The 25947-nt window shown below is 37.6% G+C and overlaps 1 protein-coding gene across 2 annotated transcripts; it reads right to left on the reverse strand.

Moving 5' to 3' along the window:
* Positions 1-566: 566 nt before the first annotated feature.
* Positions 567-14228, reverse strand: dlk1 (delta like non-canonical Notch ligand 1). 2 transcript variants are annotated; one of them, XM_032546403.1, is made up of 7 exons: positions 13970-14228; positions 13861-13878; positions 13562-13655; positions 13323-13386; positions 12260-12390; positions 10025-10166; positions 567-3928 (listed from the first exon to the last, which is right to left on the reverse strand). In XM_032546403.1, the coding sequence occupies exons 3-7, from the start codon at positions 13611-13613 to the stop codon at positions 3139-3141; spliced, it is 1179 nt and encodes a 392-aa protein (XP_032402294.1). In that variant the 5' UTR covers positions 13614-13655; positions 13861-13878; positions 13970-14228; the 3' UTR covers positions 567-3138. The 2 variants fall into 2 exon arrangements, with proteins under 2 accessions (XP_032402294.1, XP_032402295.1); XM_032546404.1 differs by lacking the exon at positions 13861-13878.
* Positions 14229-25947: the final 11719 nt, after the last annotated feature.

Here is a 25947-nt window from a genome sequence, read left to right on the forward strand (position 1 = left end):
AAAATTTTAATCTTTCTGAGTTTTTCCTAGCAACGTTCTGGAACGAGTTTTTATTTTACTGAATAACCACCAAGTCTTCCTCATGTCGGTCTGATGTGTGCAACAACGCAGCTGAAAAACATAAAGATTTTGAGATTAATCTCAGAAACTTTCTCAAGAAAACTTGGAGATGTTTAAGTTTCAAAACTCAAAAGGTTTTTTTTAAAAAACAAAGAAATTTCAGTGTTTTTTCTACAAGATTTCTGAGATTAATCTCAAAATGTTACTTTTTTTCAAACTTAGATTAATCTAAAACTTTTCATTTTTCTTGCAATTTTTTGACTTTTCAAGCTCAGACATGTTTGGCAGAAATTCACTCTCTTTTTTTCTCTATAATGTCCTAATTAATCCGTCATAGATGTAATATTCAAAAACCCCTGATATATATTAAGAATCTTATTTTCATGCTATGAACCAAATTATTGAAATAAGTTAACTTTTCAATCAAATTTTAATTTACTGGAAAGGTGTGGAAAAAAAAAAACATTAAGCAAATTATTGAAAACAGGTATCACTACAGCAGAGCGTTGTAAAATGGACACGATGTACTTTACTGAAAACTATGTTTTCTGTCTTAAACAGCACATAATTTCACAAACAAAAAAATGACATCATATTTTAAGAAGGTTTTCAAAGTGCAAATCAAACCTGAAGTACAATTTACTGTAAAAAGAAAAGCAACCACCACTTACCGACGTTGAATATTTGCAGAGTACACACATAAACCTTTTTCATTTCAAATTTCACCAGTTGTTCACGACAAAACGTACCACACATTCAAAATACTTTGCGAGAACTTGATTAATAAATTAAACTGAATTTATAAAAACATTATTTTCTGCCCAGAAGGGGTGTTGATCCAATTTAACAAAGCAGGTCAGAGTTAATAGATGTTTGTTAAATTGACTGTGAAATTGGAACACAGACAGGAAAATTAAATCTTAGTAAAACTGTCAATAAATGTACAAGTTGTCAACTAATGGAGAAAAATAATTAGCATTTATACAAATAGACTGAGTAAACAAACCAACATGAAACAAACATCTAAAGTTAGCAAAAGAAGTAAGAAATTTTAATTCTGATTATTTCTTTTTTGTAACAAAACGTCTTTGCAGTAAATCTTGTAATGTTGGAAAGCCTTTTAATTTTTCTTGAAATTGTGCCACATTTCTAAAAAGAAAAATGCATCAGTGGATTGCAGCGGCGATGCTAACTTTTTCATTAGCTCTGTAGCGTTTTTGCTAACTTTGAAAACATTTCGCGCACCTAGCTTTTCCTAAATTAATTTTCCAGATAAATTGCAAAGAGCTACTTTACTCGACTGTTTTGTAAACTTTCAGTTGAATAAATGTAAGTTTTTGTTACTGGCTGTTTTGAATTCTTCAAGAAGTTAGCCAGTTTATATTCACGCTCTTATTTTGAAGTGGATGAAGCAGTTCCGTCGGCAAATGACGGTTATTCTGTACCTAGAATGCATCAGTTCGACAGAAAACAGTTTTAAACTCACTGATATTCTGCTGTGCTTTCTGATCGAAGCCGTACCGTGAAAAATCAGGCAAAATTAGCAACAGCGTTAGCAAAATATAAACTATAAAACTGAAACCACGAGTGAGAAATCTGTTCCAAAAACACACTTCCGGAAGCGCCTACCACACAAGTAGGTGCCCATTTATTGACTAAACGCGGATATTTGACATTTGAGAGGAATTTATTCTCATTAGCATAAAGCTAAATACAATGTTCACATAGTTCGTCAGTGGATTTAATGTTTCTGATTTGTGGTTTGGGGCCAACAAGTCCTCCCTGAACTTGCTGATTGTATCACTGGCTGAATCTCCATTACAAATGTTCAAAACCTTGCCAATATTCTGCTTATAAAAAATAAATAAATTTGCAATTGAAGTGTTTCTGTTAATTAAGAAACATATTAAAATCTCAGGTGAATAAGTCTGCTCACCCGAAAAACATGCATTTTCCTCCACTTCCTGTCGTCTTCTTCATGGTTTGAATTAGTGGCAACATCCTGTTGTTGATCATGTGACTTGATGCCTATTGTTTCCAAAATAAACCAATTTTGATGCAGCCAAAAAACAAAACAAAAACTCATTCTATAAAGAACTTATTTTTTCAAGATTGTTTAGTTTAAGGCAAATGTATTTTTTAAATGTCAAATTGTCCAATTATGTGGAAATGCATCTTAGTATAGGCTTGCTAAATCTAAACAGCTTTTGGTGGAGGAAGTGTGACGGTTTGGTGAAACTCATTATTGGAGGTAAATTCAGTTTATTCTGTCCACTCTTATCCAAACCTAAACTTCAATCATCCAACCAAATGAATCAATAATCCATTTTGAATTGAAGTTATAAATGGGTGCAACCCGTCCAACCCACTTTCCTTAACAATGTGGCACCATTTAAAGGAAAATAAAAGTTTTACAATAATTTTACAGTTGCCAAGAAACTTTGTTTTAAAGAAATAAACATTTCCTTACTTTTTGTGCATAAAAACCGGACTAATATCCTACAAAGAGCTGACTCATTAGTACATTTGCACAACATGGTAAAGCTTGTTCTGTAAAGCAGGAAAAACCATAATACACATCTTACTGACATTACTGCACAAACTTATCAATTATTAATAAATTAAAACTCATAAGTCCTACATAGGCTGTCATGTAACAGACATTTTTACACTTTTTGTCTGGAATGATCTTTACCAATTTACAACTAGACTATTCTAAAATAAAACTGTTTTGTTTATAAATTGTGTACAAATTCATAAACAAAGTAAAATAGCTTACAAAAAAAAATCTAATTAGAAGCACAAAATGAAATGAGTGATTAGTAGAGGAGTAAAGATAAGCCACACAATGACAGCTTTTGAATTTCTGCACAATTTCAGTGGATTTTAATAGCATGACCGACTGATAAACATTTACAGCCTCATGTAACATTCGTCCCCTTGGTCCAGACAGGATACATTCAGCCCAGTCTGCGCTAAACAGCTGCACAACCGTGACAGCGCTTCATTCTGGGTTACACCGTGACATTCGTTGGGGCTCCCTCCGCAGGGAGCCGGTAACAGGAGGAGACGTTTTGATCAGATGGAGGTGTAGTGTCTCCCGAAGCTGGAGAGTCTAATCTTTTCTGGCAGGATGATGTTTACAGAGTGCTCCGGTTCTTCCTGGCTCGCGCTGCCAGCTTCCCTCAGCAGGTGTTCCCGCTGCTGCCGCACAAGCTGGCTGTACTTGGCGTTGGCCAGCCACGTCTCGCAGCGACCAAAGAAGACTATTCCTGTGGTGCCCAAGATAACCAGACAGGTGAGCAAGGCCAGCATGCCGAAACAGATGAGCTGGCCGTGGGTGACGAGGACGCCAGTGGAGTGGACCGACTCCTTCAGGGTGATCTTCAGCAAGTCTCTCTCTGGTGGTCTGAGCAGCTTGTGAAAGGCGTGGGCAGGGAGGGAGTAGTGCTGCGGAGTGAGAGCAAATCCTCTGTGCTCCACTGGTCTGGTATTGGCAGGCCTGGTCCTGGATCTCTGTCTGTGATGGAGGGAACAGGTGGGACCCGAGTACCATTTCTGGCAAATGCAGCGGAAGGTTCCGTCGGACTGACTGATGCAAGTTCCGTCGTTGGCGCAAGGCGCACCCGCGCAGGCGGAGAGGCTGCTGGTGTCGTTGCACGTGAAGCCGGTGTAGCCGGGCGGACAGGCGCATGTGAAGGCCAGGCCGTGGTCCGTGCAGTTGCCCCCGTTGAGGCAAGGGTTCGGCTGGCAGCTGCCGGCGCTGATGTCACAGAGGGCGCCGGAAAATCCAGGAGGACATAAACAGGAAGGATCGGCTGCAGAGCCGCTGGCCTCCACACACGTGCCTCCATTTTGACAAGGAGAGCTGAGGGACACAACAGGACAAAGTCAACGTATTTCAGAGAGGAAGAAGGTCTAGCATTTATGATTTAAAGGTGACCTTTTATGCTTCCTTCAACAGGTTAGGATTTGGACGATACAAAACATGTTCATTACAGTTTTTGCACAAAACCATTTGTAGATAAGAGTTTAGTCTGATCAGTTCTGCCTGTTGGTGTCTTGTCACTTTAAATCCAAATAACCTGCTTCTGGCCACACCTCCCTGCTCAACATTTACACTCACACATGAAAATGGCAGCAAACAGATGTGCAGAAGTGGAGCCTCCTGCAACAAGAAGAATCCAGCAAGTGGTTTCTAAATGGTGAATTAGCTAAAAAACATGTCTTTTCCAGCAGCCATTATGAAGCGGTAAAACCAGCTAACCAAACATGTTGGAGTTCCATTTGGGTTGCTAGGTAACAGACTGGGCTCAGCTGGAGTTGCTATGTTACGGGCTGGGCTCAGTTGGGGTTGTTAGATAATGGCGCAGTGCCTATGAAACTGTTGCACCAAAATACGTTCTCTTATTACCAAACTGTGGCTTTATGGGGTTTTTTGGTTTGTTTTTCTTTTAAGCGCTTGGGCTGGTTTTAGAAGCAGTAGAAACCCAGATGTAAGTACAAAAATATGCAAAAAGCGAATTTTGTTCAGTCCATCCATGTTTTATTCATGTAGTTCTAAACGAGGAGGCAATGAAGATGAGAATTTAATCAGAAAGGTTAGAGCTTGTCTGGAGGTCATTTTAATTAATCTGCCTCCTTTCAGATGTGGTTCTGTTTTATTTCCCAGAAAAATAAAGAAGATGGTTCTGAGCAAACCCACTAATTTACCACAGACTGAGTCATCGAGCTAAAAAAGCCTCATAAGCCGTCCTTGGAGGTTGCACCAAAATTACCGCACTTAAAGCTCTTTCACCCATGAAGAGCAGCTCTTGCTTTCTATACAGAAATCTCAGACATCGGGAAGATCTGCAGGTTTCAAGATGTTTATTCTGATATTTCACAGCCACAATAATTTGACTTTTTCCCATAAAATGTTCACAGCAACCAGAACAGATTAGTTGTCAACTTAGTGTGAAAACTTGTGGCTAATCAACAGAAACTGGTAGAAATTTAACAAGAATTATAGTCAAATTATAAAAATCGGTCTGTGGCACTTACCAGTACTAGAGACAAGCTAAGAGAAATGTTCTTTTAATGTCATAATCTAAAAATAAGGTCAAAATATCACAATAAGGTAACAGTCAAAAAAGTCGTAACAAAGTTGTCTTATCAGGGATAAGTCATAAGATTACCCCAGTAAAGCCGTAATATTCTCAGAATAAAGTCATAATTTCATGATTACTCAAGAAATCCCGACCATCTTGTGAATTTACACTTTGGTATCGGTTTTGGAAATAAGGAAATACTTCAATCTTGAAACAATTGTGCAGACAATTGTTCATAAAAAAAACTGACTTGATCTCGTCAAAGTTTTTTCATTAAAATTACTTTTTTTCTCATAATTCTATGACTTCTTTCAGCATCTTTATTCTGCTAATGTAATGACTTGATTCTCATATTCTGGTCTAAATATGCCGCCGTAAACAAAAACATATTGCAAATGTAACATTTTTCTGAATGAAGGACTTTAAATTTGACACGTCAGGCATACCATAGAAATAAGCTGGTTACCTGCTTTTGTCAGAGAAGTTTAACATTAAATGGCTGAATTACCTCCTTTATAGACCAAACTCTGAAAACTCTGCTTTTGAAACCTACGATCTACAGAAATGGGATATTTATTTGGTTCTTCTAATCTCAGGAATGGGTTTTGGTTCACAATCCTCTCAAGGTGGTGGTTAACGATCCTGTTTGTGCTTCTGTTTCCTCTTCCACTGAACAGTTGGCTTCAGTGGATGTGACCTTTCTGGCTTTTTCTCCTGGAGAGTTTCAGTGACAGTCTGTGGGAACACCTGTCAGGTCAGCCGTCTCCTCAATGACTGCGCAGACCGTAGCGTGACATTTCTGACTTAAAGGTGACTTATTATGCTTCTTTGAACAGGTTAGGATGTTCATTAAAATTTTTTTGCACAAAATCATTCTTGGATAATGAGATTTTAGTCTCGAGTTGCTGTCATAAGGGCGTCTTGTCACTTTAAATCCAAATAAGTGGCTGCTGGCCATCCCTGCTAACTCAACGTTTACACTCGCACATTAAAATGGCTGCAAACAGATGCGTAATTCTACCGTACATCTTTGAAATGCAGAAGTGGAGCCTCCTGCACAACCAAAAAGAACCCAACAAGTGGTTTCTGGATGGCAAGTCAACAGCAAAACACTTGTCTTTTCCAGCAGCCATTGTACAGCGCATAAAGCTGAAAAAAAACCAGCAGACCAAATGTAACGGAGCTCTGCCTGGGTTGCTAAGTAACATGCTGGGGTTGCTGGGCAACAGCGCAGCTCCCAGGGGTGCGGCTCAGCAATCAGGAGGTTTTTGAAAAGGCTTCTTTTCCAGACACCAAAAAACATGAACTTATTGCCAAAAATCGGTTGTGTGTTGATTTTTTAAAAGTGCTTTATCTGTTTTAAAAGCAGTGGAAATTCAAATGGAAACACAGAAATTGATGTTTGTCAATAAGCCCCCTTTAAATGTTACTTTTTAATTTGCCTTTTGTAATTTAACTTGAGAAATTGGGTTTTGGATTTCCACTTGCTGCAAATCAATCAGAAATCAATTAAATTCTTGAAACATAACCGTTATTACTCACAAACATTTGAGCGATATTCTGATTTACCGAGCTGCACCGGCGACGCTCATTGGTATTCTTTTACTGCTGTGAGCAATTCTTCCCCTTCACTCTAATAAGAAACAGTAGGCTCCATTTTCTGCAAATTAAAAATCTGAACCCATTACGGGACATAAATGAAAGAAACCTGGGCTCTGCCTGTGAAATAATCCACCGGCGCCGACTTGTGCGGCGGCGTATCTGATCAGTGCGGTCATGCTTAACAGGACGCAGACAGATGAAAGCTCCAGATAGAAACCAATCAATACCTCCAGCAGAACTCTGGGTAATTACACGAGCCTCCAACACCTTGTCTGACTGAGTGTGAAGAAATACGGTTCTTTTCCAGACGTCTCTGCCTCGTAGCGCAGCTGATTAATGTTAGAACCACGAGCAGGGATCTGGGTTTTCCACCCGTGAGTAACGGCAGAGCAGTTTATTTTGTAAGGCAGTTCGGTGTAAGTCGGTTTATTCTGGTCAATGCTGGACAGGACAAACGCAGAGAGGTTGAGGGTTCAGGCAGCCGCCTGCGTCCCTGGAGTCTTTATCAGCCTGATGGGCAGATTGAGGATTTCTGACGGATAACAGCGATTTGCAATCCAGCAGCAGACAGGAAAGCTCTTCAGCTTTTCCTCAGATGTCATTCAGAAATGCAGAGAACTTTGTTCAACTTAATCTTTAGCTTTATGCCGCTAATTTATCTGGTTTGTTCTGTTTCTGTTTGTTCTGTTTTGACAAACCTGACAAAGGAAGGAGCCTGGACTTTACATCAATAAAAAAGAAAAAAGTGATTTTTAAAAAAAAATGTTACTTTAAATTTGTCAGCAAATTTAAAGCAGAAATTCGCCAGCAAACGTGACCCGATCCAAAACGATCAGAACTGGAGAGAATCGAGCGGCTCTTAGCCAATCAAATTACGCCCCTTTGATCACATGTCAAGAATTCGGACTTTTGATCTCAGAAGATTGAAGTTGGAATTTCGAGAAGAACGACAGAATTGAGAAAGAACGACAATTTTTCTAAGAAATGTCAGAAATATTGGAAAAACTGAAAATTCTGGAAAAAAGCGACAGAATTCCGAGAAAAAGACAGCAATATAAGAAAAACGGCAAAATCCTTCTAAGGAATGCCAGAAATCTGAGAAATAAAAAACATCAGGAGTTTGAGAAAAAGACAGCAATCTGAGAAAAACGTCAGAAATCCAAAATACCCCATCAGGAGTCCGTAAATCTCCCGACAGAATTACAAGAAAATTAGAATTCTTCTGTGAAATGTCAGAAATCCGTGAAAAACATCAGAAATCTGAGCTCTGATGTGAACTCTCAGCTCACTCAGACTTTGTAAATCTGCATGTTTTATTCTCTCAGTTCAGGGTGTAAAAACTTCAGCATTAATAGCAGCTCCAAGTTCAGACGTTGCCGATTTTATCACTTTTTGTCAAAGTGAACAAGCTGGAGCTCAGAATCTGTGGATGTTGGCGCCTCAGAGACCAAATATTCTCCATGTAAAGGTGATATAACATTTTCCCAATGAAACTGCAGAGTCGAGGCCTTTTCAATGCACAACAGAGACGCAGGACGGATGCACTGATGTCGTCCTGCAAGCTAAGCAAGGAAATCAGGTCACAGGCAGCATGGAGGCTCTGAAATGCGACAGCCTGTTAAGAGCATTTTGATTTATTTGATCTTGAAGTATTGACATGAAAGGTTGAGTGCTTTGAAGTGGCCTAAAGAAAGCCCAGAATCTGTGGAAATGTCACATTTTCTCCAAGACAGGATCATATTTATATCCATATTTATAACACGGGGAAATAATTGCAGTTTGACATGAAAACTAAAAAAATCCTGTAAAATAAAATCACCATTTTACAGGAAAGCGTCGCTACTACTGATTTAAAATTGAGAAATGTTCAAACATTTAGATTTAATTTGACTATAAAGTCTTAAGATGCTTTTTATCCTTCTCTCAGTTGGAAATTCAAATAAAAACTGAATAAATTTACATTTCATTGTATAGACTACAGTTTAAAATCTGAAAAGTGTGGCATTGCATTAGCATTCAGGGCTAATTCAATACGTTAAGCCATTTTTCATTGTAATTACAGATGTACGTCAATTAAGGTGTCTCTCTGCCAGCTGTGCACATCAACAAACTGAAATACTTTGAGCTTAGCTTATTTTCTGTCAAGCTTTATAAACAGGAAGTGGACTACAACGCAGGGCATTCTGGGTAAATACAATCAAAACAAACAAGCTAGCTTAGCGTTGGCGTCTTGTACAAAAGACAAAATAAATCCTACTACCACTAAAAGCTGACGCCTCTCCTTTTTATTTCCATCTTCAGACGTGTTTTTTCCTTCAGTGCTTCTTAATGCAGCGCCCCCATAGGTAAGGAGGGGAACAGGTTTTTCAATTAGCTTTAATCTGTTAACAGCGCAGTGTGAAAGAGAACAGCAGCAGCTGGAAATGTAACAAATGATGCAACTTTTGGTCCCAAATTGAACCTGAATCTACTGGGATATTAGGTGTGATTTTTAGCTGCTGCAGTTTGTGAGCCAAACCTTTTGAACAACCTGTTCTTCTCCTCGACAGGAAAACCTCTGAAGAAGACACTGAGCGCAACTTCCTTCTTCACAAAATGGAAACAAAAATGGAGCAGTGTCACTTTTTAGCGGTTGGAGGATTTCTCTTTGGCAAAAGAACACAAGCCATTTCTCTTGCTAGCGCTAGCCTAGTGTGTTTGTTTTGGTTTCATCTACCCAGAATGCCCTGCTCTGTGTGTTTCTGCAGCGGTCTCCAGTTTGCTTGGCGTTCACATATGCATTCGAACCGCACCAGAGTTCACTTCAACCAAACCAACAACGAGGTTTGTAGACAGACCAGAGTTTACTTTTCTTGACTGATTGCACATTCAGACCTCCCTAAAACCAACCAGAGTTCGATCCGGACCGAGCCGAGCTTGATCCGAACCGACCAGAGTTCGATCCAAACCAACCAGAGTTCGATCCAAACCAACCAGAGTTCGATCCAAACCAACCAGAGTTCGATCCAAACCGACCAGAGTTCGATCCAAACCAACCAGAGTTCGATCCAAACCAACCAGAGTTCGATTAAATCAGACTAAACGGGTCTGCACTCCTCATTCTGTTTTAACAACTCAAAACAAATCCAGTTACAGACGAGATTTAAACGGGTTTAAATGGAAAGTATTAAGTGCAACAAGAAAACTATAAATAATATTTTCTTTAGTAGTGGCTGCAGATTAATACCTATAAATAATTGTTCCTATTAATAAATAAAAACAGGTTGTGGTACCCGTTCAGAAGGCAAAGTCTCTGCTTCATCTGGCAGTTTTCTCCAACGTAGCCCTGGGGACAGACACACAGGTAGCCGCCCTCTCCTCTCTCTATGCAGGTGGCGTTACTGGGACAAGGCTTGGATGAGCACAGGCGAGTATCTGGTGCAGAAAAACAGAAAATCACAACATCATGTGGTTTTCAGATCACTGTGTGCCTCTTCTAACGTCTTTGTTGCTACTCTCGCTCTGTCTCTGCCGCCGCATGGCAGCAGCTTTGCATCCTCAAAGAGACAGAGCCCAGTGCATAACACTGGCGATGTGAACATATGCTCCAGCAGAATATGAAAGGCAGCGTGAACGCTCAGATAACTGGGTCAAACTGCTCAAAATACCTCATCCAAAAGAAATCAAGCAGAAACTCCTTTGAATTATTCCTCTTTGTTCCTCACTTTGCTCGAGGGATCAACAGATTCCGTATTAATTATTCGGTTTTGTTTAAAAATGTCATCCTTAGGACGCCAGTGAACACATTTTCAAAGGTAAGGTGGTAAATTTCTATCTGCAGGGTCGGCCCAAACCTTTTTGAGGCCCAAAGCAGATTTTAATTTGGGGCCCCACATACCAACATGTCAACACCAGATGGTTTATCGTTCCTAAGCTTCTCTATGTTAGCTTAGAACAGCTTCGTTCTTAATTAGCTTGCGTCATGCCAGAGTTATTATGGCTGCTGATTTGCAGGAGAAGCAAACTGAAACGAAACAAAAAAGTGGATTTTGAAATGCAAAATGGTGTTTAGGTTATGGATGGACAGTAAATCAATAATATACATCATGATAAGTGATCAATATCAGTAAGTAATACATCTTATAGAACGTTCAATAATTTCACTGTACTCCGATCCAGAACCAGAACGTTGGTGGAATCAACTCACCACCAACCCTCGCTTGCTGTTTGGTTACCTAGCAACTCACTCATTCTACGGTTGCCTAGCAACAACCTGCTGAGTAACTGGTGCAGCAGCAGTTTAAGGTTCCGCCACTAAGCCTCATAACTACTTAAAAATACAAAACGACAGCGTGGAGTGAAAACTGTGGATAAAACAGGAAAAGTTTTATCCACAAATAAATATCTAATTTAAATATCTAAATATTTAGATATTTAAACACTAATCAATAATTATCAATAACGACTGATCTGAAACAACCATGGTTTTAGTGCGTTATACAATTTTAACTATTAAACAGTAACAATAAAAAACTGCTAGCTTGCAACGACTACCAATGTGGTCAACATAATGTGCTAGATCTTAAATGTATGCATAATTTATAGATTAAAGATTTATAGACTTTCTACTAATTGTCAACAAGGTCAGGAAAAACTTTTAATTAAAAAACAGCAAGAGGGAAAGAAGCAGGTCACTCATGCTAGCTTGACTATGACAATCTTAACATGTAGATGTGATGTGAAATTTGGTGTTTCGGTTCAGTTACAAAATAAAAAAGGCAATCTGAACACCGACTAACATATTATCATCAGAGCAGGTGTTTAAATTAGCTGATCAACGACCGCTTTGTTAGCTTAGCTACTAGCAGCAGTAGCTAATCGATCACTTATTAATGATCGCAAGACAAACATCAAGCCTAAAAGCAAAATACTGTAACAGACTGAATGTTCTGTTCTTGGTGTTTACATGTTTTCTTGGTGTTGGATCCTGAAACAAAGTGGCATCGTCGTCAGTTGCTATGGCAACAAGACTGTCTGTAGCGTAGCCGACAGAAAGCGAGGAAAAAAGTGGTTTTGTTCTTCAACAATTTTTCTTTGATATTTTTTCTCTTGCTGTGGCGCGCTGCACTAAATTAATAATACCTACACCTCCAGGTTTCTTTGCTTAACGGGATCGTTAGAACTCAGCAGCGCGGACATGAACGGCATAAAAGAATCGTCTTCCAGGGATCCACAAATGTGCAAATTTCCAGTTGTAAACAATAACATGTCTATAGAAATAGTTTTTTTCATGTTTAAAAGCATTCAGTTTGTATTATTCAGTGTTAATTTACATATTTATCATGCTAGCTTGACGCTCTTGGTGGCCCCCCGGTGGTGTGGAGGCTCAGAGCAGCCGCTTGACTCGCACATCCCTTGGGCCGGTTCTGTCCTCTTTATTCTGATTAATTTCATGTCCTTTTTTCTGGGCAGCGGTGACTCAGTCTCACCTCTGCAGCAGAAAAGGAGGAGCGGTTGATGCGACTCACCTTGGTCGCACAGGCTGCCCACCCAGCCCTCTTTGCAGACGCACTGCCAGGCTTTCTCGCACGCGCCGTGCAAACAGCCTGGGAACGGGATGCAGCGGTCGCAGTTCTCCCCCTCCCACCCGGGTTTGCACCTAAAGGGTAACAGGAAGGAGAAAAAATTTAAAATGAAAGCAATTTGAAACTATCTATACACCAATCCCACACATCGCTTTTCGTTCTAATGTCCTCAAAACACCTAAAGCATCCAGACGACTTAAACTATAAACTATTATTGGGATTCTCTGTGGTAGGGTAAATAGAAATTAAAGAAAAACCCTTTAAGTAAATTTATAAAATCATCTTCTGCAGCAATTAGAGCTGCATGTCCATTTGGAGATTAAAATTTTAGCACATTATTTTTTAAATTTGATTAAATACGGTCTTAAAACAAGTTTTCTATAGATTCTAGCTCTGGGTTTTCTGTGGTAAGGTACATAATAATGTAATCTGCATATCAATTTTCAGATTAATTAGCACATTCTTTTTAAAATGTAGTTGAAACTGAGAGATTTGATGAAATATGGTTTTAAATTAAGTTCTTTATAGATTCTAGCTCTGGATTTTCTGTTAAGAGTAAATAAAAAATTAAAGAAACACTCCAAGTAAATTTGTAAAACCAACTTCTACAACAAAGCACCACATCAATACGTTCTTTATAAGAAATAGCTAAAACTGAGACAGATTTGATGAAATATGGCCTTAAATGTTAAGTTTTTACAGTTTCCAGTTCTGAATGCATGCATAGGCTTTGATCTAAACCATTCAAATTAATTATAAATGAGCAGAAAACACTTCTTTAATCCATAATTTAGATACCCAGGAAGTAAAATGTGACAAATGACAGCTTTCAGTGGGTGAACTTTGCCAAACTCAAAGTTTAAAAAAGATTTATTTTTCAAATCAAAGCTGTGAAACCTCCAGATTGTGGTTGGATTTCCCTGAATGAGGAACATTTATGGAAATGGGGTTGAAAAAGCCTGCAGGATGTGAGCCACCATCTGCTCAGGTAATTTTAGCAACCCACCTGCACTTCCCCGGCTTCTCACAAAACCCATTTTCTGTGCTGCACGCCGCGCTGCATTCCCAGCCTCAAACAGAAACAGCCGCAGTCACAACACACACAAAACATTCAAAAACAGTCAAATATTCAGCCGTTAGGGCGAAAACAACAACAACAAAAAGCATTTAATCTCGGACAAAATGAGCGTAATTCCTCTGGGGTTGCTTAAATGTCTCAGAGGAATGTTGGAAACCACGGATTACCTTTTGCTATTCCCGTCACGACCAGAATTAAGACCACCCCGATGAGATGCATCGCAATTTGAAGGAAGGCGACCCTCTTTGTCCTGCAGAGCCGCTGCAAAAAAATAAATAAAATAAAAACAAACCGTTTCTCCACTACAATAATCCCAATTCCTACAAGTTTGTTATCAGAGAAACAACCGTTCTTTAATTGTATGAATTCTCCCAAATTTACAATTTGGTAGAATTTTTCTAATTTGAATCAGTTAAAATTAAACTTATTATGAAATAATTAGTGGTAATTTCCGTCTTCGACGCACCTGAGCCTCCTGCTCCCGCTGAGCATGAGGGGGAAGCAGAAAGGAGAGATTTTTCCAAAAAACGAATTTCATGTCAAAAATCATCTAAATGTAACAAAGACAGTTTTACCTATGGCATCCAGACGCCGCGCCGCCGAACAGCGTCGCTCATATTTCACCGGTTTGCTCGGGTTGTTGTTGTTTTCCGGAACCAGGCGGCGGGTTCTTGGAGGTGAACAGGTGAACCGGCGCTCTGATTGCTCCGAGGCGGACCTGCTGGTTCGGACGGGACTGCTGGTGCTGCTGCGGCGCGGCGCGTCCCGGCGCAGCTCGCTCCTCCCACCGACCAGGCCCCCCGCTGGGAGGAGGCGGGACACTTTCACCGAACCGAACCTCAGCTCGTTTTCACTGGAAAATATGGAAATATGAGGTTTCTGTGGATCAGCATCACTCAGATATGACAAGACCTGAGGGCGAAACCTGGGAAAATAGGAAAACAACCGGCAGCTCCCAAAAAACTTAGACATTTTGAGATTAATTTCAGAGATTTTCTAGGAAAAAACGTGTAAATTTATGAGCTTGAAAAGTCAAGAATGTGCTACAAAAAAATCTGAAATAAAAATTTAATTTCAGAAAATTTCTAGAAATTTTCCCAAAGTCCAAAAGTTTTTTCTTGCAAATTTAAAAAAAAATTAAACTTCGAAATTCAAGTTTCAAAAGTCAAAAATGTAGTAGAAAAGAAGCAAATAATTAGATTGATTTCAGAAAATTAAAAAAAATAATAAAATAAAAATAATCATGGACATTTCAGAAAAGTTCCAAAAGTCAAAAAGTTTTGTTTTTTTCAAAATTTCTTATTTTTTGACTCAGAAATTTGAGTTTGAAAAGTTGAGAATTTACTAGAAAAAAACGGTCAAAGTTTTAGCCTCAGACGTTTCAGAAAAACAGACATTTCCGAGTTTGTAAAGTCAAAAAATTATTACAAAAAATCCCCTGAAGTTTTGAGATTAATTTCAGAAATTTTCTAGAAAAAAATGTGAATATTTCAGAACATTTCCAAAAGTTGAAAAGGTTTTCCTTGCAAATTTTTTAAATTTAGAACTCAGAAATTCAAGTTTGAAAAGCAAAAAATTTATTATAAACCCTCCAGAAATTAATCTCCAAAATTTTTGAGAAACACAAAAAAATTTCTGAGTTAAAAAGCACAAACATTTTGAAATTAATCTCAGAAATTTTCTACAAAAACAAAATTATGTCAGAGTAAATTTTCTGATTGTTCTCTAAAATATTTTTATGACTTTTCAAACTCTGAAGCTTCCAAGTTTTCTAATCCTTTATTGAAATAATCGTCAACTAATTTTGTAATTGATTAAACTGAAGTCTAAAGACTATAAAAAAGAAATTTGCTGAAAAATAACATAATTAGAGCAGTATTAAGCTAAAACTGTACAAAAATAAACACACTTTCAATTTAAGATTAAAAAACTTGTTTGTAAATAAGTTTTTTTAACGATTAATCAGTTGATCGAAAAAATAGCCAACATACTCACATGTTAATAGGAATATTTTTTAGCTGGAGACACTAAATAAATGCTATGTTGTTGCATTTAAAGCAATAAAATGTTTATTTTCTTACTTTAAAAATAAATTTAATTATTTGTTTAATTGCATCTTTTAATGTATTTTTAATATTTTATGAAATAAGCTAAATTGGTTTGATGGAAAATCTGCAGAGAATCAATAGAATAACCAATTACTGAAATAATCGTTAGTTGTTAGTCTGCATGTTTCTTCTGTCTTGAATGTTTAGTATTTCAAATTACTTTTAGAAAATATTCCAGAAGACAAAAATTAAAACAATGAAATTAAAATAAGTGACAAAAGTATTTAATTTTTCAGTGATACAACAGATTAAAGCGATAAAACAGCAGAAACAGAAGGAAATAATTTATAGTTTTTCACTTCTTACGCCTCCGACGCCGGAGGGGAAACATTTATTTTCCTTCAGTCTCTCACTTTAAAATGATCTGGGAGGAAAAACAAGCCGGTCCTACATTTCAATGTCCGTATATTTAATGCTGCCACAAGTTTCCAAGAACAGAAAAAAAATGTTTTCAATCTTATAAAGTAAAGAACTCAGTTAAGGTCCAATCATGAGCTTCACACGAACTATACTAGATCAGAACCGAAGATCCTGGAAAAACAAGTAAATCTCTCTAATTCTTTATCTTTATACAGTAGATATATATATACAGTATATATATATATATATATATATATATATATATATATATATATATATATGTTGACAAACTGAACAGAAATCATCCGTGCACCAAACGTCGGTGAGCTCTGTGGATATAAACACAGGTAAGGAGGATTTTTTTATGCCCCTTCACAAAAACAGAATTTCTCTGTCAAAAAATTTTTTTCTCTCTGAATTAAAAAAAAAAATTGAACTTTTGATTTATGTGATGGAAACAAGACAAACAGTTTTTTTTTTCCATAGCTACAAAAATACTTAAGCAGGGAGTGAAATGAAAGTTTGTCGAGTAACAAAATGCTTTCTATTATTGAAGCTCAGTTGTTATGTTTTAGTCAATTAAACCAAATTAAAGAAAGTATGTTAAACTGTTTTAACTTTTCTTTCACTGCTGGCATGAGCTCGAAGTGAATTTACGGTTTAATTGGGAACCAAAGTGGTAACATTTGTTCCATTTCCAGCTGAACTAAAACATTTGAAAAACATGTTCCCCTCCTCACCTGAGGGGGCGCTGCACCAAGAAGACACAGAGCACAATTTCCTTCTTTATGAAATGTAAACAAAATGAAGCATCAGATTTTAGTAGTTGTAGAATTTCTCTTAGTCTGGTTAAAGACTACAAACCATTTCTCCTGCTAGCGCTAACTAGTATGTTTGTTTGTTTTGGTAACAACAAACCAAAACATGCAGCGCAGTCGACAGGAAGTCCACTTCCTGTTTTTGGAGCAGTTTCCAGTCTGCTTGGCGTTCACATATGTATTCAAACCGAACCAGAGTTCACTTCAACTGAACCGAAACCGAGGCTTGTAGGTTTTTAGGCGAGCCAGCTTTGATTCCCAACCAAAACAAACAAACCAAACTTTCTAATCAACCAAACTGGAGTTTGACTGAACCGATCTAAACAGGGCTGGTGTGAATTATTGAGCTTTGTTACTCATTATTTTAACAGTTATGTTGCTGTACACTTAAACCATCACAAGGATACTGACAAATTATGTGTAGAAAAGTGAAACTTGCTAAATATCTGCATGGCTCCTAAAATTGTTTTGTTTTAATTCAGAATTTTTCATTTTTCTTCCCACATTCTGCTCATTCCCTAGTTTTAAGATCTGGTATGGATTTATTTACAGGTTTTTATTGAAGGTTTCCTTCAGGTCGTGTCTTTAATTCCCTTGTTCTCTGTGTTTTCTGTCTATCAGCTGTTTTCCTCTCATTTCCACAGTTCAACCTTCTTTCTCTTACAGCTGCTCTCCGTTTCCAATCCTCCACCTGCTCCGCCTTTAGTAATTGCCTCTCCAGCTTTTATCTCTCAGCTGGTCAGATCCTGCTGCTTTTGCCACCAGGCGGCTTTCCTTGTATAATTTAAATTTTCCTCTTTTTATTTTTACTAAAATAGCTTAAGCCAAGTGGTTCAGTGGTAAGACCTTTGCATTTCAGGCAGTCCAAGTGGGCTTAGGCAGTTATCCACCTGGTAAATCTCCAAATATATGAACTCATGCTCATAATATGAATTGCCTGGAGACTTTTTTGCACATTTTTGTTTTTCCATTTGGGTTTCTACTGCTTCTAAAAACAGCCTGAGTGCTTAAAAAAATCCACAAAGACGTTTTTGTTGTCAATAAGTTGATGTTTTTTAGTGTCGGTATGTAATGTAGCAAATCAGCAGGCCCCAACCGTTACCTAGCAACCCTAGCGGAACTCTTCCTGTTACCTAGCAACCTCAGAACTCGAGCATGTTTGGTCAGCTGGTTTTACTGCTGTATGTGCTGTACAAAAGATACTGGAAAAGAAAAGTGTTCTGTTGTTGACTTACCATCCAGATACAACTTGTTGCATTCTTGTTGGTTGTGCAGGAGGCTCCACTTCTGCTTTTCTAATATGTATGGTCGTATAATAGCACATCTGACTGCAGTTGTTTGCAGATGCATTGAGTTGGGGGGCGTGGCCAGCAGCAGCTTGATTGGTTTAAAGAGACAAGACGCCCCAAAACAGCTCATTCTGAAAGGAGCTCAAGACTAAAATTAATTATCAAAGAATGATTTTGTGCAAAAAATTTAATGAACATGTTCATTATCTTAATGCATCTGGAATAAGATCAAATTAACTAGTAACCTTTCAACAAAATATGGGATCTTGTTTCTATTAATAACTTTTAAATATTGATAAAAAGTACTTTCTCCATTTTCAGATTATTTCACTTATACAAGACATTTTTTCCATGTTATAAATTAAACAATCTGCCAATGGAACCAGTACTTTTTCACATATAGTAAGAAATTATTGACTTAAAACAAGCTCACATTTATTGCTAAAAGGTTTCTGCAAGTTAGTTTTGGCTCATCTCAAGTGAACTAAGATATTTACAGGTAGGAACTAGAAAATAAAAATAATTGGTAAGATTTTGTTTGTTTTTGCAGTGTAACCTATGGGTCATCTTTAAACTGAAATGTGTTTCTGATTGTTGTATTAGCAGCTTTAGGTAAACAACGTACCTTTTTGTTACAGTCTGAGTGAAGGTGAGACGCATCGTTTGTTTTAGTTACTTTGTTCAAAGTTTGCATCCTTGACTGTAAAACATCATTAATGAGCATCAGACGGCAGCAAAGAGGCGATGAAATCTGTGTGAGATAGATCTAGTTCTGTTTTCTGTAATGAGGAGCAGAAGAGAAACCTTTGTTTCCCTTTGGGGTGAGAAGCTTTTTTTATCTTTAGGAGAAAGGTGAAAAGAGACCCAATTAGTGATCCAACCCTTCATTTTCTGTGCACTCAGGTTCTCCCCGTAGGCTTACTGTTGCTTATCTCCAGCTGTCACTGGGTGAGTGACGGAAAACCCTCTGGACAGGTCAGCAGTCCCTCTTAGGGCAACTCAGAGACTCACAGGACCAACAACCATGCATGCAAACACTCTAATGGGTATTTAGGTCACGTTTCCAGCAGGCAAATGCAACCCAAATCCCACTATATCCATGTATTTCACTGTATCAGGGCCTTTGTAGGTAGAAAAAGATGAGTACATTTCTAAATTTTGTAGACAAAACTTGGTAATTACTGAAAAGTTGTCTGAAATTTGAAGTATTAGAGGATGTTGTTGTGTTGACTTCACACAGGTTTTCCTGTTTTCACACCCATGCAGATGCCCGTTGTCTCCCAGCTGGTCAGAATATGACTCTCCCATGACGCTGTGTGAAATCTTCTGAGACAAATGTTTGTCATTTGCCAATAGATTATAAACCGATTCCCCATCTGGGAAAGAGGAAGGGACTTTCTGTCACTACATGTATCCTGTAATTCCTGTAAATAAACTGATACATCTTGCATCTTGCACATGTGTTGTGTCTGGTTTCTCCCTCTGCAGAGATATTTTAAACAGTCAAGGACTTTAGGCAGCTAGTTTGGGATTAGCACGGATCCAGAGGTAAGAGGAGGAACTCGGCTTGGGGCTGAAAGCAATCTGGTTGAGGACCAGCTTTCTTAACTATTTTTAATACTGATAAATTAATCCCCATATTTCAGAGATTTCAGATTTTTCATACTCAGAAATTTTGAAGGTTTTTCCAGAAAATGTCGGAGACGTGTTTGTTAATATTAAAGCCCTGCAGGGTTTTCTGATGTCTTTAAAATAATATCCACAAACCTAATTTAGTTTTTCTCATCAATGAAAAACTCTTTTGAGAAAATAAAGCTAAACTCCATCAGTATCTCAGTATAGCAGCTGCTATAGTTTCAGATAAAATGAGGATGGAGGAGAAAATCAGTATCATAAATAAGGCTACAAACGCATCACCTGATGGAGAAACGTAAACTAAAGAAAACTTAGAGGTTTTAGTAAAAGTCTACAGACCCTTCTTGCTGCAAACCATTGCTGGCCTGCTACGCTGACCCTCCTCTGCGATGTGGATCCATATTTCTTTTACAGTTTTTCCTGTAACTGCAGGATCGCATCTCAACAGTTTCGACTTTTAGGCAGATCAATAAAAGCCATAAGGGTTAGAAGAACAAATCCTAATAAACTGGAGCCTGTTTCCAGTGTGGAGACATGAAAAAGCACAAAGATGTTAAATATTTTTACCTTTTGTGGTTGAATCTCTAAAATATGGAGCAATATTAGAGCCGAACTCAGAAAAAAATTAAAATAAAATAAAATAAATATAATAATAAAATACGACCCTATTCTCATAATATTTTCACTTTATTATTGTAATATTTTTTTACTTTATTCTTGTAATTTTATTTTATTTTTATTCTATTTTCTTTGCATGGCAGTTAAACTCCATCATTGATGTAAACATCAACAGAAATATAAAAAATAAATTAATTAAAAAACCATGCCACATCCATCAGGTTAAGTAATTTTAAACACTTTTAAAAACATAAAAAGTGGTCGTTCCGCCTCCCATGGATCAGTAAAACAAACCTAAACAGATGAAAAGTGGGAAAAGCCTCATCACCTTTTGGGTCAACTTGAATTCAGCTGCAGTTTGGGCTCAGCTCTGTTCCTCTCAGAGGAAGATACTTTCTGTCTTTAGCCGCAGGGCTTCTGCCAAAATCTGAGCTTACAGAAGTGAAGAGCCCACATCTCTCTTTCAAATACGGCAATTATAAAAAAGGAGGAGCGCTGCTACCCGTCTCCAGCTGACTGACGCCACACCGTGTGTTTGTCTGGCGCGGCGCCGGAGGCTGGCTGCTGCGCTCTCCGCTCCGCGGCGGGTAGGAGGCTGTCAGAATCTCAAACTGGGCTTTTACAAAAACCGTCTCTGGAATATTCTCAGCTGAGGAAGAGGACGGATGCCGCCTTCGCATCAGGAAGTCTGCAAGTCTGGGAGGAGATGGCGATAAAAATGAAGGCTCACCAAGAAGTTTGGAGGAAAAAGGAAAAGTGTTTAGAAGTATGACTTCAACCAATTAGCTTCGTCTTACATCAGTTTGTCTTTCAGCAGTCAGTGAGTTTCTGTAACACTTTTCATTGAATGGCGAACTTTACTTCCTCAGTAATCACTTCCTACTTCCTCAGCTAAAAACATGTTGACCACTAAATGTGGGCAAACCTGAGATTTTACATCCTATTAATTTAAAAACACGACAGAAAAAAACAAACCTGCAAACAAAATGGCTTTTATTACCAAAGTTCCTGCACTGTCCAGTTTAAATGAGGAACTTTGGTTTTCCTGTCGCGATGATAAAGTTTTCTGGATGATAAATTGTCCCAACGTTATTGCAGTAAATTAAAATATTGTTCTTTTGAACCCATTTTCCGGTAGTAAAATACTATATTAAAGCAAAAACACATTCTCAAAGATCAATAAAATTTTAATTCTATTGAAAAAATTAACACTGGAACTGGAAGACATTTTAAATATTCAAAACAAATAAACAACAATAAAAGGAATTATGAATTCTCCGTAAACAAAATTGTCACTCAAAAGATGATTAGTTGAAGCCAAAGCAGCAGAATGAAGACTTTTGCCATCCAGTTTTTTGGTAGAAAAACCCCCCAAAATTATAAATTATACAAATGGAAATAACTGAGACAGTTTTAATTTATCATTAATTTAATTGATTTATTGCTTATTTTGACAGATATACACTTTTATGTATGAATAGTTATTTAAATCACACCCAAAACAAACAGGTTTGAATTATCTGTCTGTCTGTCTGTCTGTCTGTCCATCTCTTTCCTTTCTAAAGTCACTATGTTAACAAATATTCATATATATATATATATAATCACACAAAATGTTTACTGCACCAAAGAAAATACAAAATAAATAGACATGTAAACTACTTTGGATAACAAAAAATTGCTTTAAGTGAAATGTTTGATCAATATGACTATGATTATCAATATGAGGAAAACAAGCTTCTATGTCTTCCTGAAAAGTTACTTTAAGTGACGTTTTGTCTTATTTTAAGTGTATTAAGATATTTAAACTAGAAACTACACAAAACTACTTTGCAAGATTTTCTGTTTTTGCTAATTTGTTGTTTCTTTGACTGGCAGAAGACACATTTTACACAGAAAAACTTTGTGACGTGGATCCACTTACTGAGTGGATCCACGTCACCAGTTTGGGAACCGGAACCAACTCTGAACCGAGTTGGTCGAAGAACCGCCACTGGACACACAGAAACTTACATTTTCTATCTATAAATAAAAATATATTCCTTTTCTAAATCAATTATCAGTGTTCTCAACTGAAAATCTCTTTATTATTTGTTTTATTTAAACCCTCCAGATTAAAGCAGATGTTGTTTTTCCATGTGAGGCGAGAATTTCACAGATCAGTGAAAGAAATCAAGACTGCCGGCACTAATTAGCTGATCGTGACTGAACATAATTAGTTCAAAGAAGGGTATATATATATATATATATTTAGATGAAACAGTGCTTCAGTGTTAGACAAATCAAGCTCCAAATTATGTTCTGCTTTGGTTTTCCATTTTAAGATTTGTCAGTTTCTGTCCCATTAATGACGCAGCGCATTAAAAAAAGCATAAACACTCACTGCGGTCTGCGGGGGGCGGAAAGTGAGGGATGATATTTTACCATCTGCTCCGGAGGGAGCGAGCATGTGGAGATGTTAACTAAATTTCAGCGGAGACGATAGCGTGGCCCCCGTCTCCATGGCAACAGCAGCCTCTCATTATCCGCACCGAGGTCGTGGGAAGAGGCTGATGGACAGAGCTGATAGTCTGAGGGAGGAAGAAACACAGAGGAACACTGCGGAGAAAAATCTCAATCTGGAGAAAACGAAGTACTTCGCAGGTCCTCCCCTCCTGAAGTTATTCCTGTCTCGTTTCCTTGGGAACAGGAGCAAAACGCTGCTGTTCAGCGTCTGCCGCACCTTGCAGTGACATTGCATCACTGGGCTACGGAGGTTAACCTTTTTTAGTCTGACAGAAACAACGCGTGCTTTCCGAAAGTTGTCCAAACACAGAAGGTTATGAAAAAGCTGAATCTAGAGGAAACCGAAGCAGAAAAACAAACGGATGTCTTATTAGCTGTGATTCAGCGCTTCACTGGCTAAACGCTGATAACCGGAAACGCCTGAGCGCAGCGTCAGGTGTTAACGCTCAGCTCTGCTGCTAATTGGTCCATCTGTTTAAAACTCACCTACTCCAGAGACTGTGATACAGTCAAGAAAAGCAAATGAAGGGATTTATTTCTATAAGCTGTGATCTGACATCCTATGATGTGAACATACACTTTTTATGGCCACGTTCACACTACAACCAGAAGTGACCCAAATCCGATTTTCTATCTGATCTTTTTCATGACAGTCTGAACAACTCAGATCGGATTTTTGGATTGGATATGTGGTTCTAAATCCTAAATCCGGTCGCATTCATCCGACCAGAACGTCATTGACACTCGACAAAACGTCACTTTTCTGCTTCCTGATATTCGCAAACGGAAAGAAAAAAAAAAACAACCATGGCGAACTACATTGAGGATTAAGTTGTTAATGTGCTGCTCCGGTCGGACAACAACTTAAAAATCGTAAGAAATGCCTCAACCTTTGCGTCCATGTTTACTTCCGCAAACACTGAGCACTTCTTCTTCTTTATTATGGCGGCTGACACCATTGCGCCCTCTACTGCGCATGCGGGGCACTTTCAGGTCGTCTCCAGTTCACACTGGAGATCACATACAAGTATTTGGAAAGTGTGAACGATCACAAAACGAAACCTGATTTCACAAAAAATCGGACTTGGGTCACTTCAGGTCTGCAATGTGAACATAGCCTAGTCCAGTGAAGGAGGTGTATTCTGACTTTAATCTCAAAATCTCTGAATTCTGAGATTAAAGTCAGAATTCTGAGATTAAAGTCAGAATTCTGCAACTACAGTGAAACATTCTGAGAAATGTCAAAATTCCCAGAAAGGTAATAATTCTGAAATTAAATTCAAAATTATTTTTTGATATATAGTCAAAATTCTAAAATCACAGTAAAAATAATTCTGAAAATAGTTGGAATTCTGAGAAAAAGTAATAATTGGCTTAAAGTCAGAATTACAACCTTAAAATCAGAATTCTGAAATTACTGTGAAAAATTTAGAAAAAAAAGTCAGAATTCTGAGAAAAAGTCAAAATTCTGAAATTAAATTTAGAATTCTGGAAATACAGTGAAAAATTTCTGAAAAAAGTCAAAATTCTGAAAATAAATGTATTTTATTTGTGATATGTGATATATGTGATTAAGATCAGAATTCTGAAATCACAGTGAAAAAAAGTCATAATTTTGAATTAAAGTCAGAATTCTGAGAATAAAGAAAGCCACGGCTCTTTTTTGTTTCCAGTTCTCAATCTGCTGTATGAGAATGACATCACTCTTTCTGATTCATCCTCATGTTTTTCCATGGATCCAGCGCAAAACCTGCTCATGTCTTCATAATATACTCCAGATTACTGCCCTAATCTCCTCTGAAACAATTACTTGGATTTATTTATCTCAGCCCTTCAGTAAAAACATTTTCTCATCCTGCAGCGTATCATGTGACTTGATAAAAATGTTAAAGCTTTTTCTTGCTTTGGTCGTTGTGGTTGATTAAATGACGTCGTTTCATTTGCCCTTGCTGTACCCAGATGTTTGCCTCAGCATATAATAGAGATAAATGACGGCAGATCCAGCACAAAGCAGAGAGACGGGAAGCAACGAGCAGCTATAATCTGCTATGATGCTAAAAGCACAGATTATTCATCTGGGCTCTTCAGCTGTTGTCCTGTGGGAGCCTACAAAGAAATTATCCTGAAGGAGAGAAACAGATATTTCAAGCTGCGGGGCTCGACGTCTGGCAGGAAACACTGAGACTGTGTTGCTTTTTCTTTCTACCTGCAATAAAAAAATAAAGAAGAGAAAGGGATATAATATTTATCGTAGCCCTCTCTCTCTTCTTTTATCAAACTCAAGGCCAAACAGCCATCAGTCACTCTGACGGGATCAACACATTACAGCCAGCTCCACAGAAACCTGCAGGCCCCTCAAGAAACAGGCAATAAAAAAGAAATCTGGAGTCCAAGAAGCTTTAAAGTGGACGCAGGTCACTGCTTCTTCTTCTGGGAAACATTCAAGCTGCCCTACACTGCAAAAACACAAAATAAGACCAAGTATTTTTGTCTAACTTCCAGTGCAATATGCCTTAAATGCAATAAAACTAACTTAATAATTATAAACAGGAGCTTGTTTATGTAGATAATTCATTATTATCGATTTAAGAAGTACTAGTTAAATGCCAATTATTTCATATATAGTAAGATTTTTTAGTGAAATAATCAATAACTTTTCCATCAATATTAAGGATTTTTTTTTAACTTAAAACAAATCCCTGTATCTTACTGAAAAGTTGCTTGTATGTTAGTTTAAGTGTAATAAGATATTTGCACTGGAATCTAGACAAAATACTTGGTATGATTTTGTATTTTTGAGTGTAGGGAATCAATTACTGTTTTACAAAGCTGCTTTAGATGCACTTCAAAAACACAACATCTTGAGATAAGACAAAAATAACTTAAAAGTAACTTTTTAGCAAAATATAGAAGATTGTTTTCTTTAAGAAGTATTTGTTCCACTGACAGATTATTTCAAAAAGGTGCGCTGCATGATGAAAACATAAAACAAAATAAAACATTTAAAGAAGCAATACGATGTTCGAGTTAATGGAAGCTGATTGGATTTTTAACCTTGACGAAGGAGTTCAGGGTTTCACCATTTCACAGGCATTGAACTTCATTAGCCGTTATTTTTTGCTTTTTCAAACAACTCCCTGCAATGCCTCAAATGGAAAGTACTGACTCAGGTTCAAAACATGTCTGTCATCATAAATCATGAATTAAAAAAATCTAAAAA

Source organism: Xiphophorus hellerii, chromosome 19 (genome assembly GCF_003331165.1).
Source record: "Xiphophorus hellerii strain 12219 chromosome 19, Xiphophorus_hellerii-4.1, whole genome shotgun sequence".
Taxonomy (NCBI): domain Eukaryota; kingdom Metazoa; phylum Chordata; class Actinopteri; order Cyprinodontiformes; family Poeciliidae; genus Xiphophorus; species Xiphophorus hellerii.

Bases quoted from the DNA above. Each gene is read 5' to 3' on its own strand.
- dlk1 (XM_032546404.1), bottom strand. From the start codon at position 13,613: ATGCATCTCATCGGGGTGGTCTTAATTCTGGTCGTGACGGGAATAGCA. The intron at 13,387-13,561 runs GTAATCCGTGGT...TTTCTGTTTGAG, and splicing joins CGTGACGGGAATAGCAAAAG to GCTGGGAATGCAGCGCGGCG. The intron at 10,167-12,259 runs GTGAGTCGCATC...TTTCTGCACCAG, and splicing joins GGGCAGCCTGTGCGACCAAG to ATACTCGCCTGTGCTCATCC.